Source organism: Geotrypetes seraphini, chromosome 3, assembly GCF_902459505.1.
Source record: "Geotrypetes seraphini chromosome 3, aGeoSer1.1, whole genome shotgun sequence".
In the NCBI taxonomy this organism is placed as follows: Eukaryota; Metazoa; Chordata; class Amphibia; order Gymnophiona; family Dermophiidae; genus Geotrypetes; species Geotrypetes seraphini.
In genome coordinates, this window is record NC_047086.1 from 29,575,757 (window position 1) to 29,594,836 (window position 19,080).

At 37.9% G+C, this 19,080-nt stretch overlaps 1 protein-coding gene across 2 annotated transcripts in view; it reads right to left on the minus strand.

Annotated features, from left to right (window-relative positions):
- The window catches only part of MDN1 (midasin AAA ATPase 1), a 943,760-nt gene that overhangs the window by 701,192 nt on the left and 223,488 nt on the right, over window positions 1-19,080 (minus strand). For both annotated transcript variants that reach the window (XM_033936734.1, XM_033936735.1), the window contains exons 18-20: window positions 7,872-8,016; window positions 3,772-3,868; window positions 1,791-1,904 (exon numbers count right to left, since the gene is read on the minus strand). In XM_033936734.1, the coding sequence (XP_033792625.1) occupies window positions 1,791-1,904; window positions 3,772-3,868; window positions 7,872-8,016 (356 nt within the window). The remainder of the gene's footprint in view (window positions 1-1,790; window positions 1,905-3,771; window positions 3,869-7,871; window positions 8,017-19,080) is intronic.

Below are 19,080 nucleotides of genomic sequence, written 5' to 3' on the forward strand. Positions count from 1 at the left end.
ATGCTAAGGGCACAAAACTCTGAGTTCCACAAATCTTCAGCAGGCTGGCTTGTACAGGTCCCCAAATGATTCACCTGCCAGCTGCAGACTAAAGCATGCTTCCTCTCCAAGTAGGCACAGCAGTTCCTTGAACTGCATAAAAACCGCATCTGGTCTATATATATCCACCCTCGGTCATCAAACAGTACAGTATTTAATTTTGAATATATCCCATGTACAATGATTAGTTGGGGACACAAAGTAATGGCAGGTTTAGGCCTATTTCCCTTTAGCCAGGGAGCTTTAATGTGTTTAGGTGCGTTTGGATAGAGGGGGGAGAGGGTGGGGGATTGCATGGAGGGAATACGATAATGAGCAGACTTGGACTTAATCAGTGTCATGCAATCTTTCACTAAACCTAGTGTCACCGGCTCGAGACACCTGGAAGTGCGAAATGCCGCCATGATAACATCACGTGTATGCGTGACATCATCATGTCAACATCCGCGCATACGCAAAGGCCCTTCAAATGGGCCCTGCACCAGCAGTGGGGGGTACCTGCAAGGAAAAGGGCCGGCTGGAGAGAAGGAGAGGCGCTGACATGTGCTGATTGCCTACAAGACGTGCACATCCTGTAGGTAGTCAGCTGGCGCTGGCAACTCTCCTCCTTCCCAATGTGCCATGGCACGCCTGAAATCTCAGGAGGCACACAGTTTGCGATGCACTGGACTTAATAGTGTGGGAGGTTATAAGACAAGGCCTTCATCTCCAGTTCTTAATAAGCTGCAATTTTTTTATTTTCATGGGAGTTGAAGCCTTATGAGTTTTTTTGTATGGTACATGAATGCTTAACATATTCTTAAAACTATTGTATAGAATTTTCTGGAGCCAAAAGTCCAATTAATGCAAATCAAAATAGATTACTTCTCATTATGACAGGAGTTGCTATGCAGCTGATCATGAAAAACTGGAAAGTTGGGACAGGTTAAATTACAATTTTTGGTGGGAAACCCTATGTCAAAGTTATAAATTTGAACATATGAATTTGATACAATTGGGACACTATAATAAATTCAAGGTGGTTTGGGTCCATTAACAAAATTTTGTAAGAATTGGTCATACGTATTTCCCCTTGATTTCTGTTATGCACGTCTAGGAAGGGTGGGTGGGAGAGTGGGTATTGGAGTGGGGTGATATATATTTATTATATCATTTGATTGTATTGAGTGCTGATTATTTTATTCTTTGTTTGCTTATCTATTGCACTTACTGTTGGCTTTTGAAAATGAATAAAGATTTTTTTTTTAAAAACTCCATTATAATGTTATAATGCTTCTATTATGTGATATTTCAATTAAAAAAACTATTTAAATATATAAGACAAACACAAAGTGACAGAACAATTTATAAGGAAACAAAAAAGAAAGCTAAGTGGTCTCAATAGCTTGATTTCAATTCTTTTGTTGAGCTGATTCTATAAAAAGGGAACTTATTTTTGCTAAATTTTTTAAATAAAGAATTGCTTCACAAGATTATTCATCCATTATTTTTTTCACAATTACTTTAAACATGTTGTGGAGCATATTATATGCTAAAAGATCATGGAGCTATTTTGATGTGATGCAGCATTGCCCTTCATTTTATCGCAGACATTTTAAGAAAATAAGGAAAGGAGGATAAACAAAAAAATGTATCCAAAGTCAGAAATACAGCACCAATATTTGCAGCTCCACTTGGATTTGTTTGAATTCTTCAGGTTCTGAAATTTGACTAAAATAAAAAAACCCCGATAAAACTTGAGATAAACTTACTTTATGATTCCCTGAAACGTGTTTTTGTTCACATTTAACCCTCTTAAGTAATCCATGATGAGGATTTGCAAATCACCCTCATTCTCAAGCTCTTCTACATACAGTTCCGTAAACCTGAAAGACAGAGACAAGCAGGCTGTAAAAAAAAGCCACACTTTTAACAGTACAACCTTAAAGACACAAAGATAAGCATTAAAATAAACCCCAGTGCAACAGTGGTCATGACTCTGTAGGTTCTACCTTCAACTAACTAGCTAGCTTTCTGCAAGATCTTGAAAAAGTCACTTCAGTTTCTTGGGCTCCAAAATATCCTAATGTTATGCCTATGGCTGGCCAGGGAATGACATATGTGGCCACTATGTGAATCTTCACGTCTGCTTCAACTATTGTTTTATATTCCAACTTTCAACTTGTTTTAATGAGGGCATATTACGGGCATATTACTATTGCAAACCCTTATTAGATAAATACGTGGCAATACACCTACCAGTGCCATCAGTAAAGCAGTCTTCATTCATGTCTTAATAGGTGCTCAACTGGTAACTATACTGTTCATTCAGGGCGTATAATCCCCTATACAAGGCAATACACTTTACAGGGGACTATGTATACTGCAAACTGTATAATACATACATTGGTATTAGATTCCTAGTATGTGTCGAGTTAGGATAAAAACTTGTATCGAAAAAGTTTGGCAAATCGTAACCATTAACTGTATATTATATATGTTAACCTGTAACCCATTCTGAGCTCTTTGAGAACGGGATAGAAAGCAACACAGTAGTTCCAATACTAGGTAAGATTATTAAACACACATACGTTCATCTGACCTGCTCTGAAGCAGTTTCATCTCTAGCAAGTGCATCTAATCCAGTGGTCTCAAACTCAAACTTTTTGCAGGGCCACATTTTGGATCTGTAGGTACTTGGAGGGCCTCAGAAAAAATAGGTAATGTCTTATTAAAGAAATGACAATTTTACATGAGGTAAAACTCTATAGTTTATAAATCTTTCCTTTTGGCTAAGTCTTAATAATAACATTGTAATTTATAGCTAAAGAGACATATGATCTAGAAACTGTTTTATTTTACTTTTGTGATTATGATAAACATACTGAGGGCCTCAAAATAGTACCTTGCGGGCCACATGTGGCCCCCGGGCCACAGGTTTGAGACCACTGATCTAACCTATAATGCTTGGAAAATGGCCAAGAGAGACCTCTATGGAAAGCAATACCTGAACATTCATTCTTAAAGTTGCCCAACCTCTGGTTTAATGGCACACTCTGAGTATCCTTGAGCCAAGGTACTTCACCCTAACTTCAGTCCTCCAAATAGAACAGACAAAATCTGTTCCTCAATCTTCTTAAAGGATGGAAGGCGCACTATCCTATTCTCATAAAAGACAAAACAACCTTCAGCAGAAATAAAGATAGGTGTTTTAGTTCAGATTGCACTCTTTCCAGGGGTCTCTGGAAAAAGCCTTGAGTTCAGAAAAACACTGACTGAGCAAATGGTCATCCAGAACACTAACCTGAAAATAAGCCCTTTCAAGGACATTTGAAGAGGCTTAAAAGGATAAACAAACAAGTGTGCAGAAAATTAAAATTTCAACTTGAAGACCAATTAAACTCAAAGACAAAGATGCTTTACCCTTTTTCAGAAAATGCAAAATATCAAGTTACAATGACAAAAGAACTAACTCGATCCTGCCCTCAAAATAGGTCAATGCCACTACCTGTATATTTTAAGTACAGTACTTACCACCAGGCCTTTAAAACTCTCCTGCAGTAATGCCACAATAAAATGGACACAAAGGAACTTAAGAGTCTTTGCTTAGGCTATGAACATTTTTTATGTGCTTGTAAAGTAGAATTCTTTGAGAGAATCACATTTTTTATCAATACATGAATTGTTCACATTGCAGGTTCAGCTTTTTTTAAACACGGTTAATGTAATATACTGTATGTTTTCTTCACCTACCTGTTCCTTAATCCTGGAGGTAGATTTTTCTTGCCAACATCTGTAGCTGGATTCATGCACGCAAATAAACGAAAGTCTGGATGACGCATCAAGGGCTCTAAAAGGAAAGAGATGTTTAACTCCTGTGCTTATAGAAAGCCTTCTCTACTTTTGTCATCATTCAAAAAGTATAAATACTGCTCCCAACTTAACACTTCCTCTCTATGCTGCATGATAAAACTAAATTGGAGTCTTGAGGCTTTTGTCCCAAGTTATCTTCCCCATAGCCACAAAACATGAAAAAACGTTTTAGGAACTCCTCTGTACAACAAAAGGTTAATTTATTTCATTTATCACAATTTGCTAGACCACCCTTCAGTTGAGCAGAGTCCATCACAGTGTTTTACAGTGAGAGAGTGTGGTGCAGTGGTTAGAGCTACAGCTTCAACACCCTGAGGTTGTGGGTTCAAATCCCACACTGCTCCTTGTGACCCTGGGCAAGTCATTTAATTCCCATTGCCCCAGGTACATTAGATAAGAGTGAAAGCCCACTGGGACAGTTAAGGAAAAATGCTTGAGTACCTGACTAATTTGTAATCCACTTAGAATTGTAGGATATGTGGAATATAAATTATAAAAAAACAAACAAACAACCAATCAGAATGCTCACATCTCCTTTTTGCAGCATGTCAATCATTTTAATCTCCTTAGGCATGTGAGGGCACCCCTACTTAAGCGTTGCTAGGTGTCCTAAGAGTTCGGCATCAAACTCTTATATTGATTAATGTTTGTTTGTTTTTTGATTGGCTGAAAATTGGCACAGTCAATTACCACGCCATTAAAGGAAGTTGTCCCATCCCTTTCAACATTTGTGTCACCCTTCTCTGGACATTTTTTAATTCTGTCTGCTTCTGCGCATATCCTATAGCAATAATTCATTTTCACAAGATAGTGTTGTGGTGCAATGGGAAATATTCACAACATTTTAAAATCTACTTCATTCAGGACACGAAGCACTAAATTTCATAACAACTGGCCAAGTTCTGAGGAAGATATGACATAACATTCTGGTGCGCGTTTTTTTTGATTCATGGTCAATGGTGCAGTTGTATCCATCTGTAGTATTGAGTAGTGGTTAACTTGTATTTTTCAGAGAGTTCAATGAAGGACATCCATTTGTTGTTCTTGATTGAATGATCCAAAGTCTATATTCCATTGCCCAATTCTCTTCTTATGGAATATAATCAATAATCAGCTTAATGGATATCTTCACATGGTATTCCTGGGATTCCCTTCTTCCTCAATTTACACTAAATACCTAGCATATTGCCTAAGCATCACCTCTTTATTGTAGTGTCTCAAGCTCTGCGTTCATGTCTCTCCCCCCCCCCCCCCGCTCGCAACTTGGTTAATCAAAACAGTCTCCCAGCAGAATGTGAAGACATCCATACCTAGAGCTCACTGGCTTATCAGTTATCACGAGTCATCCAGTGCAGTGCTTGAGGTACATAGGGCTAGATTCACAAAGCAAACCGATCGTGTACCGATCGGTTTGTGACCCTTTTACTATCAAATTTCCATCCGGCCTGACTCACTTACCTCTCCTGCAATCCGCTTTGAATCTGTGCATGCAAATGAGGTGAAACGCATGCAAATTGAACAGCGACCCAAATCACTTCACAAAATTTCAGATCCGATTGAGCTGGCCGCTCAACCCAAGAAGTGACTGCTGGAAACCAATTGAAAAAATCTTTCCGACTCTCCAGCTCCAAAGAAGCCCTGCTCTACCCCGTGTCTCCTGCCTGCTCGCCCCAATCTTCCAGCCCTGCTTTCTGCCCTGAGCTCCTATTCTCTGCCGCCTTCCCTGTGATGTGCCCTGCTTTAAACCCGCGAGCTCGCATTGCACGGAAGGCAGCAGAGAGCAGGAGAGTCTGGGCGGAAAGATTGCCTGGAAAGGGGGAGCAGGAGAGCCAGCCCGTGAGAAGGAAAAGCTTTTTTTTTTTTTTTTAAAGTCATGGCTGCCCACCTCAACATCCCCCCTCCGGTATGTAAAAGTTGGGAGCAGGAGGGGTGCTCAGTTCCTCCTGCTCCTTAAGCCTCTCTCCTGCCGGCATGGCCCACCCCAGACTGGGCCATTGCACCCGACCGGTCCACCCCTGGTCGGGCCGGGCCGTCCAGACCCACCCCCTTTCCCTCCCCATACTTTAAAATTGTTGGGAGCAGGAGGGGTGCCCGGTCCCTCCTGCTCCATAAGCCGACTAACCCCCCGGCCGGACCCGACCCAGCACGGCGCACCCCCGACACCAAAGTTGGGAGCAGGAGGGGTGCTCAATCCTTCCTGATCCTAAGCCTCCTTCCGCCTCTCCCCCCCCCGACTCACCACTGGTCGGGCCAGGCGGTCAGGCCCAGCCCACCCATCCCGGTACCTGTAAAATTGATGGGAGCAGGAGGGGTGCCCAATCCCACCTGCTCCTTGGGCAAGGCTCCCCAACATCTTCGGAAGCAGGAGGGGTGCCAGGACCCTCCTCCTGCTCCTACGCACCGGCAAAATCTTCAGGAGCAGAAAGAAACTCCTCCTGCTCCTACTGTGCTGCCACTACCCAATAGCGACCTTAGGCCCCACCCCGGCACATCATCTGATGCACGGGGAGATGCCTAAGGCACTGATTGGCTGAGGTGCCTCAGGCTCCTCCCTCTGGAGCGGCCGGGGCACCTCAGCCAATCATGGACTTCCTTAGGGAGGAGTCTAAGGAATCACCATTCGGTTATTTAGATTGTTTCACTATAAGAGGACAACTGAAAATACAGTGCTCCGTATTGATGATAAGACCCCTGAGGCAGGCCTTATGGCCAAAAATATGTGTTGGGTCTTGACTGAATAAAAAGACTGAGCACCATAGGTCGCCTCTTTTGTTTTTCTTTGGGAAAAACCCCCACCATTATATAGGAGCTTTGAGTCTGGGCTGGTTAAGCCAATATCTTAAAATGTATTAAGGAGTCAAGGGCAGGAGGAGACTTCTTTATGGAAGAGAATTAAGGCTCTCCACTGACCCTGGAAGTTATCAAGGAAAGCTAGGGTTCTGTGAAAAGTCTTAGAACGTCTGAGAAACAAGAAAAAGATAAAAGTTCCCAGCATAGGTGCCAACTCTCTAGGTGTCAGAGTGCAGAGTTTCAAGTTTCAAGTTTATTGAGATTTTGATTTAAACGCAATATCAAGTATTTTCAATGCGTATAACAATAATAATTGGAGGGGGGACAAATAAAACAGTTTAAAACCATAAACATACAGTTTTATCCATAGTTACATTAAAAATATGTAAGGAATGAAAGGTTAAATTACATTTGATTTAAAATAAACAATTAAAAATAGAATAACAGTTAGGGAAGAACAACTTTAGGAGAGGTATTAAAATAGAAAAAAAATTTTTTTATGAAGACTTAGTCTAAGAGTAATTGTTTAAGTAAGACCTGATCTAAAAGTAAATAGGAGAGTCAAAAGGATTGTCTAATCTAAGATTCATAAGCATCTTTATAAAGATAGCTTTTTAGATTGCTTTTAAATTTTTCTAAGGAGGTTTCAGCACGCAAATAGATTGGAAGTTTGTTCCAAAGCTGGGGTCCCAAGATAGAAAAGGTTGTGGTTCTTCTGGTGCCAATTACTTTCAGTGATGGAATGGTCAACAAATACTGATCTGTTGATCTAAGAGATCTAACTGGGGAGTAGGGTATTAAATATCGATATAAGAATATTGGAGTATTAGTTTTTTGAATTTTGAATGTTAACAATGCTATTTTATATGTTATTCTATGTGAAATAGGTAGCCAGTGTGCTTCTTGCAAAAGAGGAGTGATGTGATCATATTTTTTAGAGTTAGTAATAATCTTTATTGCTGTGTTTTGTATAATTTGTAGTCTTCGTATTTCTTTCTGTGTTATGCCTTGGTATAATGTATTACGGTAATCTAGCTTAGAAATTATCAAAGAGCACTGTTTAAACTGAGCAATTTCTTCACTGTGCCCAAGGAGGGGCAATCTGTATTGCATTTAGTACCCTCACTCATTTTTAAATGTTGGTGTCTATGGCTCCCAGAATGTATTTCCATAGTCTTGGAAGGCAGTACCTGTGTCTCCTCTGTCCAGCAATACCAGTGACCCGGAGCAACCTTCCAATAAACCACTCAGGCATTCCAGTGTTTCTGCTGCAGCCAGGTTGATTTCATCTAGCAAGATCCATTCTCCTTTCTTCACTGCTTGTGTCAGAGTACCCTAACAGCAAGACATACATTACTGACTCTCAGAACCTGCGAATCATGTAAGGATTAATCAAATACCTGATATAGTTATGTTATTTGGCCATGCAATATCACAGGGGCAAGTTGACACACTATTAACCAAGTTCTGCCTCTGAGTACTGGAGGGGTGTGAAAGGGTAAAAATAAATAAATAAATAAGGCAGACATTTGGGGATGGGGGGGAGGAAATTTAACATTTTGCTACTTTGTAAATGGCACATACTAATGAGAGTATAAAATGAGATTAGGTTTTTACCTTGCTAATATCTTTTCTAGCAGATAGGTGTGCCATTCTGGATGAGCAAATTTTATCCCAGTGCTCATGAGCCTTGCAGAAGGAATCCACTCTGGATTTTTTGAATCCTCTCTTACTTCACAGAGAGCTCTATTGCCCCCTACAGTTAGTTCCAAAGCAGGCAATAGCCCTTTCTACAAACAGATGCAAAGGAGGGGTACGAGGAAACTCCTCGAAGAACAAGACTGTTCTGCTCTGAAATTTTAACACAAATACATCCAAGTATGTCTCAAAACTCATTCTACATACTGCAAACATATCCCTATTTCTCATTTATCAAACCTCAGCAACACCACTCAAAGCTCAAGCTGTATCATTGCTTTAATCGTCACGTGCCAAATCGTCATTGGTTCACATCTATTCCCATATAAAAATGGTAGAATTCTTCAACATTTATACTTATATTTTATCTTAATTTTGTCTTCTTATATTTATATTACTTAACTTAATTCTTGTGATTTTTATGTCGGGGATAGGTTACAGCCAACATGTTTCACCTACACTTTTTCAAGGTTTTTTTCCCCTGTACACTTCACGGTTGTGTGTCTCAGTTATAACCCTCGAAAAATATCGGGTATAACCTATCCCTGACATTGAAACCACAAGAAGTCCGCCAACCAGTGTTTTTACTAACAATGTCGTTTATGATTAGCTTTCGAAGATAAGGGGGCGTGGCTTGGGAGCGCAGCCGGATGGTCGGGTGAGGACTGAGCTCTGGATTTACAAGCATTTGAAAGATATTTTAAACCGCTAATTCAGCTTCATTTTTAAAGAATTTTTGAGGTTCAAATCTCATAATGGCCTCGAGTAAACAGGCGAAAAATGAAATGGCTGGCACAGGAGTGGGGAGTGCTAAAAGATCAAAGATAGAGCCGGTAACTCCTTCTAAGGTGCCATTGCCTAAGGATGTTATTGGTGACATCTTTGCACAGTTGAAGCTAATTACGGATATAGTTTCTGACAATGCTCAGAAATTGAAGGAGGTTAAAGATGAAGTTAAGAATCTCACAGCACATATGGAGCAGTTTGATTTAAAAGTTGAAAACATGGAAAAAAGAATGACAACAAATGAAATGGAATTAAAGAAATGTAAAGTATACAGGGAAAAAGTGGATGCTTTATCTAAGGAGCTGGAAGACTATATTAATAGGGGGAAACAGAACAATTTGAGAATTATTGGGCTCCTGGAGGGAGTTGAAAATAATGATGCTGTTTCTTTCCTTGAGCAATTTCTTCCAAAGATTCTGCCTCTCAAATCAAAATATCCATTAGAATTTGAGAGGGCTCATAGGATCCCTGCAAGAAGAACTGGCAGGGATCCGAGACTACATCCAATGATTTTAAAACTTTTGAGGCATCAGCAGGTAATGGAAATTATTCGGCTTGCAAAAGAAAACAATAATCTGAAATGTCAAGATTCAAAAATTCATATTGTGCCAGATTTCGCTAAAACCACTGCTGAAAGAAGGAAAAAGTTACTTGACTTAAGACCTCAAATGAGACATCTTGGTGCTTTAGCACCAAGCATTATGGATTGCTTTACTCTGCTATAATGAGGGTTACTTAGGCCAATAAGTCACTAAGTTTTGATGATCCGGTCAAGTTAAAAGAGTTTTTGGATACATGTGAGCAACCAATGGTGTCATAAAAGGAACTAAGGAAAAAAAGAAATGTGACTCAATGTTAAAATGTCTTTATTTTGTTTGATTTTTATTTTTTCATGGCAGTGATTGCTATATAAGAGATTGATTCGTTGAAAAGATAGAATCTTATTTAAATTCAATTGCAATAACTGTCTTGGATACATGGTTCTGGTGGATAAATTCTTTTTTGAATTCTTCAAAAGAAGTTCCATGGAATTATGCAAATCAGTTCGTGGACTAAGACCTCTAAATTCTATTTGCTAATGATTCCACACTTACTCCGGCGTTGACTTTTTTGTAAATATCAGCAGGATTCATCGGACTTCATATGGACATACTACTGGATATCCTATATAATAAAACGCTAGCCGCGCATGCGCACTCAACTGCGTGCTTCTGTTTTCCCTGATCTGTGAGATGTAGGTCTGGGCCTTGCAGGAGTGCGCATGCACGAGTCCCCAGCCTTACTTTCCAGCAGCTACCACTCGCTGCCAGCGCTGGACTTCCTGCTCTCCGTGTCGGCTCCTCTCACCAGCCGCACCAGTGTCTGAGAAGGCTTCCAACGCTGGCGGGATCGAGAGGAGCCGTGGTGACACCTCGCGGGGCAGGAAGGGAAGCCCAAAACACTCCAGCCACGAAGGGATGCTGCGGTCCCGACTCAAAACCAGCTGATTCCAGCAGCATGTGCAGCACTCTACACACGCTGCTTCGGGGCCTTTTACTGCCCTGATTTGCTCTGCCGCATCTCTGATGATGTCATCAGGGACGTGCCAGAGTAAATCAAGGCAGTAAAAGGCCCCGAAGCAGCGTGTGTAGAGTGCTGCACATGCTGCTGGAATCAGCTGGTTTTGAGTCGGGACCGCAGCATCCCTTCGTGGCTGGAGTGTTTTGGGCTTCCCTTCCTGCCCCGCGAGGTGTCACCACGGCTCCTCTCGATCCCGCCAGCGTTGGAAGCCTTCTCAGACACTGGTGCGGCTGGTGAGAGGAGCCGACACGGAGAGCAGGAAGTCCAGCGCTGGCAGCGAGTGGTAGCTGCTGGAAAGTAAGGCTGGGGACTCGTGCATGCGCACTCCTGCAAGGCCCAGACCTACATCTCACAGATCAGGGAAAACAGAAGCACGCAGTTGAGTGCGCATGCGCGGCTAGCGTTTTATTATATAGGATATCCAGTAGTACATGCTGCTGGAATCGGCAAATGGTCGGACCGTGGGAAGGGCAGGGTGGGGGCGGCAAGGGACTAAGGGAAACGCTGCTGCTGTACAGGGAAGTGGTGTGGGGTGGGAGGGAATGCTGGTGCTGTTGTGGATGCTACACAGGGAAGGTGGGGATTTAAATGCTGCTGTACAGGGAAGTAGTGGCGGGGAGGGAATGCTACTGCACAGAGGGAGGGAATGCTGCTGTGGCTGCTGCACAGGGAAGTGTGGGGGGATAGAGACAGATGGATAGTGACATTGTATATCCTGGACATACGGATTATTCAACTGGATTCTACAGACCTATATTTTCACTTATGTATGCTGGACACTATGCTGGAAACTACAGACTTATATTTTCCCATAAGCCTGCCTGTACCTTGCTGTCTGTCATCATCTACAGCCTTTTGCAATGCTAACAATGATGTTTTTGTTAGCATTCCCTGCTGGGAGGATTTCCCTCCAAGGTTCTGCTAAACTGTTATCAGTGCTGTATGACTTCATGGGCCAGGCACCCAAGAGAGCCATAAAACTTTTAATGAGCAAGGAGCTCTGCTCATGTGGGTGTAACGAGATGAAAGAACTTGGTACCAAACCATGGACTTCCTGCCTCCAGACCTAGCTATGGGAACTAAACAGCTACTTTCATCTTACAAGGACACCAACTCGAATATGCAATGAATTGTATCACTTCTAATTAACAGATGCATGTCTCCGTGCTGAGGGAGGACAGGTCACCAGAAGTTCTCTTTTTTTTTCAAGGCACCTGGTGGAAGTGAGAGAGGCGTGGACTGAGGAAAAGAGGAGTTAGATTTACATTATGTTATGTACCAATAGGGAAGTACATAAGTAGAATTCGGGGATGGCCTTTCTTGGAACAAAGGAAGAATTTCTCTGTATAAAAAACACTTGCATTCTAAGAAAAGCCAGAGAAAGATTCACTTACTTATGCTACGGGGAACTGCTAGCCCCCCCTGCTAAGCATATGCGTGCAAATTCTTCTCTCCATTGTATATTCTGAACTGACAATACTTTATATATTTTTTTGTGCTATGCCTTGGCTGCTGTAATATTGTAACTTTTTATACTACCAATAAACTAATATTGTCTGTTTTGGAAGATACAATGCTGTCTCGTAGTTATTCCAAAGAGGTAAACAAAGCAGCCTTTTTATCTCAATAGAAAGAAAGCCAGACAGCGAGAGGAAGGCAGACAGAAAGAAAAGAAGAAAGGCACAGGGGCAGAGAGAGACACAGAAAGACAGACAGACAAAGGGGGCCAGGGAGAGAGAGAGAGAGAGAGAGACAAAAAGAAAAACAGCAGGAGGGAGCGAGACACAGAAAGAAAGACATATATACTAGCACCCGTTAATGTAACGGGCTAAAATACTAGTATTGGTATAATATTTATGAAAGATATAACGCATTGTTCTTACTTTATGCCTGATCCAGAAATATTTCTTCATAAGGATATGTGTGATAAGCGATGGATTTGTGCAAATGTGAGGGGTCAACTTGGATTGAACTATATCAATTTCTAGCATTTGAATTTATCGGTTCAGTCTTGTTGGTGAAACAAAAGAAAGATCTTCACTTTTTTTTTTTTTTTTTAATTTTTATTTATTAATTTCCATTTTTACAATAATTGATTCACAAGTAATATAATTCATTATTATATATCATTGTATCTATCATTAATAAAACTTAATTTATAAACAGTATATATTATAAATTATATATAATCAGAAGTTATAAATCCCTCCCCATTTTTACAAAAAGTAATTCCAAAAATTATACATATCCCACCCCATTCCTATATAAGTATTGCAATTGTGCTAAGAAGTCTAATCATTAGAATAATTAGTCAATGGTTGCCAAATTTTCTTGAAATTATGAAGATTCCCATGTTGTAATGCTAGTACTTTTTCCATTTTGTAGATATAACATACAGAGTTCCACCAGAACGTATAATTTAATTTGGTATAGTCTTTCCAATTTTGAGTGATTTGTTGCATGGCGACTCCTGTCAATATTAATAGTAGCTTGTTATTATTTGCTGAAATCGGACTCTGAGTTCTCATTGCAGTGCCAAACAGTATGGTGTCATATGAGAGTCCTACATGATTTTCTAGTAATTTATTAATTTGGGGCCAAATCATTTTCTAAAAGGCATTTACACAGGGACAAAAAAAAATTAAGTGATCTAACGTCCCTATTTCTATTTTACAATGCCAGCATCTATTGGATCTAGTATTATCTATCTTTTGCAGGCGCGTAGGGGTCCATAACACTCTATGTAATAAAAACATCCATGTTTGACTCATAGATGCTGACTTTGTAGATCTTAATCTCCAGGACCAAAATCGTGGCCATTGAGACGCAGAAATTGTCTGTCCAATCTCAATACTCCAAATATCCCTAAGACCAGTTTTCTTTTTTTTATTTAAAAATCCATATATCAATTTGTACCATTTTGCGGCTTGGTGACCCAAGAAATCCGCCTGGAAACATAATACCTGCAGACTATATTGAGTATTAAGATTTTTCCATTCAGGGAACCCTACCTGAATGGCCTGCTTGCATCCATTTAAAATATTGTGATTTATTTAAACCAAATTTATTTTGCAATTGTGAAAAACTAAGCAGTGAACCTTCTGAAATGACATCATTTAATGTTCGTATACCTGCACTTATCCATTGTTTCCAGACGATCTTAAATCCGCCAATTTTGATCCTGGAGTTTACCCAAATAGATTGATTTAGTGATTTACAAATTGGATCTGGTGATAGGTTATTTATATATCTTAATGTTTTCCAAGTGTCTAATAATATTCTATTTTCTTTGTATCTTCTAGGCATTGTTATACTAATTAAATGATCTAAATGTAATGGGAACAGGAGCCGCCATTCTAAATATAGCCAATCTGGTACATTCTCCATGAGATCTGGGAGGATCCAATACATACCCTGTCTTAGAATATAGGCTTGATGGTACCTATAAAAATTTGGAAAATTTACCCCTCCCTCCATAATTGGTCTTTGTAAAGATACTAAAGCAATTCTGGGTCTTTTCCCAAACCAAACAAATTTTGTAATAATATTGTTTAATTTTTTATAAAAGGACCCCTGAAAAAATATTGGAATCATACTCATTTGATAACAAACCACAGGCAATATCATCATTTTAATTGTTTGAACTCTTCCCCACCATGAAAGATGTAAAGGATTCCATTGTTCACACATTTCTGTAATTTTTTTCAATAAAAGTTTTTCATTTTCTTTGACTGTATCATCAATTGTATTTTTGATAATAATTCCTAAATATTTTAATCCTTCATCTTTCCAAATAAATGAATATGAATCAAATAATCCTTTGGTACAGTGAATATTAATTGGAAGAATTTCTGATTTACTCCAATTAATTTTATATCCAGAAAATTTTCCAAATTCCTCTAGAAGATTAAGTAAACTTGGAATAGTATTCCCCGGTTCTCTCAAATATAATAAGATATCATCTGCATATGCAGAAAGTTTATATTCCCAGTAAGAAAATGGGATTCCCTTTATCTCCTTAGTTTGATTAATTGCAATTAACAAGGGTTCTAAAACAATATCAAAAAGTAAGGGGGACAAAGGACATCCTTGTCTAACTCCCCTTTGCAAGTTAAATCTATCTGATAAATTGTTATTTATATATAATCTTGCACCAGGAGAGCTATACAAAGTCTGAATCATTTTAATAAAAACGGGACCTAATCCAAACCATTCTAGAGCTTGATACATAAATTTCCATTCTACTCTATCAAATGCTTTTTCTGCATCTAAAGATACCATAAAAGCTGGATCATTCATAGTTTTTGCTAAATTTAAAGAGTGAAATGCTAATCTTGTATTATGTGATGAATGTCTTTTAGCAATAAATCCTGTTTGATGTACATCAATAATGAAAGGAAGAGCTTTTGCTAATCTTATTGCTAGTACTTTAGAAATTAATTTACCATCTACATTTAATAAGGAAATAGGCCTGTAATTTGAAACCAAGGTAGGATCTTTGTTTGGTTTTGGTAAGACAATAATTAATGAATCAGCCATAGTACCTGATATATTTCCATTATTCATTTGATATTGATACAATTTTAATAGATATGGTAAAATAATGTTTTGAAATGATTTATAAAATTCAACCGTATAACCATCACCACCCGGAGCGGATCCAACTCTAAGAGACTTCAATGCTGATTCTATTTCTTTTAAAGATATAGGTTCATCTAAACTTCTTTTTATATGATCTGGAACATTTGGTCCAATAAATGAATTTAAAAATTTTTGTCCATCTTGTTCTTTATTTTCATAAGATTCAGAAGAATATAAATCTTTATAAAAATCAAGAAACTGTATTAAAATGTCTTTATTGTTAGTGTGTGTATTACCTTGTATATCTTTAATTGCAATAATCTTGGATTTTCTTTTTTTTGCTTTAAGAAAATTTGCTAATAATTTTCCAGCTTTATTTGAATTTCCGTAAAATTGAACTTGTCTATTAAATAAATCTTTTCTCACAAATTGAGAAGAAATCTCATTATATTTAACTTTTAGTTTTAATAAATCTTGTAATGTATTATTTTCCCATTTTTCAATTAATTTATTTTCTAATAATTTAATTTGTTTTCCTAATTCAAGAAACTGTTTTTTATGTTGTTTATTAATATATGCTGAATATGAAATAATATTCCCTCTCATTGTTGCTTTAAAAGCGTCCCATAAAATCTCAGCATTAATATTATCCGAATCATTAATTTGAAAAAATTCTTGTATTTTTAATTTAAATTCTTCGAGAAAATTTGAATCCGCTAAAAAAGTATTATTAAATCTCCAAATTGAATTGAAATGTTCAATATCATAATTTTGAAGATTAATCCACACACCAGCATGATCCGAAATTATAATAGGATCTATAACTGCTTTTAACACACGCTGCGCTAGGTTATTAGAAACAAATATATAATCAATTCGTGAAAAGGATTTGTGGACCTGAGAACAAAAAGAAAATTCCTGATCATTAAAATGAAGAATACGCCATATATCTACTAAATCACAAGATTGAATCAAATTATCTAAGCCTAATGATTTCATAATTCTACTTGGTTTTTTTATCCAAAATTGGATCCATTACAGCATTGAAATCCCCTGCTACTATTAAATTAGATGTAGCCAGTGGCAAAAGTAATTGTTGAATTTGTTTGAAAAACTCCATTTGATTCGTATTAGGAGCATATAAATTGAATAAATCCATGGTTGTATTTCCCAGATCCATTTTGACATGCACCCATCTACCTAAGGGGTCATAATTTATTAATTTGAAATTTGCATTACATTTTTTAATTATCAGAATAGCCACTCCAGCTTTTTTCTTTAAAGCCGGTGCAAATAAACATTTAGAAATCCAACCCCCAGATAATTTTTTAGATTCAATTTCAGAAAGATGGGTCTCTTGAATGAAGTAGATATCCGCATTTTGATTTTTAAGGAACGATAATATTTTCTTCTTCTTAATAGGATGATTTAAACCATTGACATTCATAGAATAAATTTTTATATCCATCTTATTTATCATTAAATTTTAACCAATATTCTATGATAATATACATGATTAGATCTCAGCACAATTAATATATATTGATCCCCATTCCCACCCTCTATCTTCACTTTGGTTCGGGGATTATAATTTGAATTTTGGATGTCATTACATGGGTTTCTTATGTAAATTGTTTTTTCAGCGTGATTGGAAGGATGGATTTTGCTAATGGTATATGCCTCAATCTGTTATTATTCTTCCTGGGTCAAAGGTAACACGGAAACAAATTATACGCCAGAGGAAAAAAAAAAAAAAGTTTCAAAGGACTAAGCATCATTCGTATGAAAAGGAAGAACTGTTGCTCGATGGATGGACATGATGATATGAGAATGTTTTGGCTATTTATTTACACAACCTTGAGATTCTAATGTTTTATTTAATATATGTTATCTAAATATTTATGATCTAAATAGGATGACTTCGGGTCATATTTAGTTATTATTAATTCAAAGGATAATTACAGAGTGGTGTGGATATTAAATGAAATACGATTGGTATGTTTTCATTTAATATTAGTCCTAACTAATACATTATACTTTTGAAGAATTGAGGAGATTTTATTTGCTGTTTAACTAATTTAAGATTAATTTACTGGAGCACATTTAAGGTTGAATATGTTGGAATGGAGTTTACGTGATGGTTCTTTTTAATTCGTTAATTTTTATGTTATGGACTAATAAGGAATGATTTGAGGAGTTATATAATAATATAAGATTTATATTTTATCTCATTTCATTTTAAGGTTTCTTTAGACAAAAGGATTATAATTTAAATTTTGGATAATATTATTATTTAAAATATTGTAAAGTCATTTATTTCTTTGATAATTTGATTCTTAATGGTATTTTTTTAACTAAAGTTCATAATTAATACTATTATTTGCTAATGAATAATTAATATGCTTTAGTTACTAATGAAAAATATTTTGTATTCAACTTAATTGTATTTTAGTGGCTTATCATACTACTATAATCAATTTAAATTTATGCTTGTGTAGAGTATTTCTTCACCTGATATCAAATGTGCGTTTCCAAGATTTCACTATTAAATGGGGGGCGGGGGGGTTAGGGATAATGGGAGTAAGGTTTAGATTTGTAAAATCAGGAACATGATGCCTATTTATGAAGACTGGGAATATTTGTTTTATTAACATAAGAACATAAGAACATAAGCAGTGCCTCCGCCGGGTCAGACCATAGGTCCATCCCGCCCAGCAGTCCGCTCCCGCGGCGGCCCGAACAGGTCACGACCTGTCTGAATCACCAGAAGGGGCCCCCTTGCCACCTTGGTTTCCCATTGAGTCCTATCTTCCCATCGAAGTCCTAACCCTCCGGTCTTGCACATGCACGACCTGGTTGGGTTTCTATACTTATTACCTGGTTAACTTTCTATACCTGTGTTACATCCCAGCACCTCTCTCAGTATCCCACGATCCCTTTATCCCTCAGGAATCCGTCCAATCCCTGTTTGAATCCTTGTACCGTACTCTGCCTGATCACTTCCTCCGGTAGCGCATTCCAAGTGTCCACGACCCTTTGTGTGAAAAAAAAACTTCCTTGCATTTGTTTTGAACCTATCTCCCTTCAGTTTCTCTGAATGCCCCCTCGTACCTGTTGACCCCTTTAGCCTGAAGAATCTGTCCCTATCCACCCTCTCTTTTGGAAAGATTATTTTACTTATAATTTAAGGATGGATATTAAAATTTTCTCCTTTAATGTAAATGGCCTCAACCATCAGATTAAAAGGAAAAAAAATTAGCATTTTAAAAAAAAACAGAATGCGGATATCTACTATATTCAAGATACCCACCTGTCTATATTAGAATCAAAGAAACTGGAAGGGGGTTAGGTGAAACAATGTTTTTTCGCCCCTGCAGATAGGGAAAAAAACAGGGGTAGCTATTCTGATTAATAAAAAATGTTCAGCCAATTTTAAATTAGTAGGTTCAGATCCGAAGGGTAGATGGGTCCATGTGGAGATGAGTATGGGAAATAATGCCCTGGCTTTGTTTAATGTGTATGCCCCTAATTCGAATCAAAATGAGTTCTTTAAAATGTTACAGCAATTGTTACTCCCACTGGCTGCTTCTAAATTAGTTGTGGCTGGAGATTTTAACGGTGTTATGGACCCATTATTGGATAAAAAACCTTGGAGAAATATAAAATCATTAGGGTTAGATAATTTGGCACATTCATGTGATTTAAAGGATATTTGGCGTATACTTCATTTTAATGATCAGGAATTTTCCTTTTGTTCACAAGTTCATAAATCTT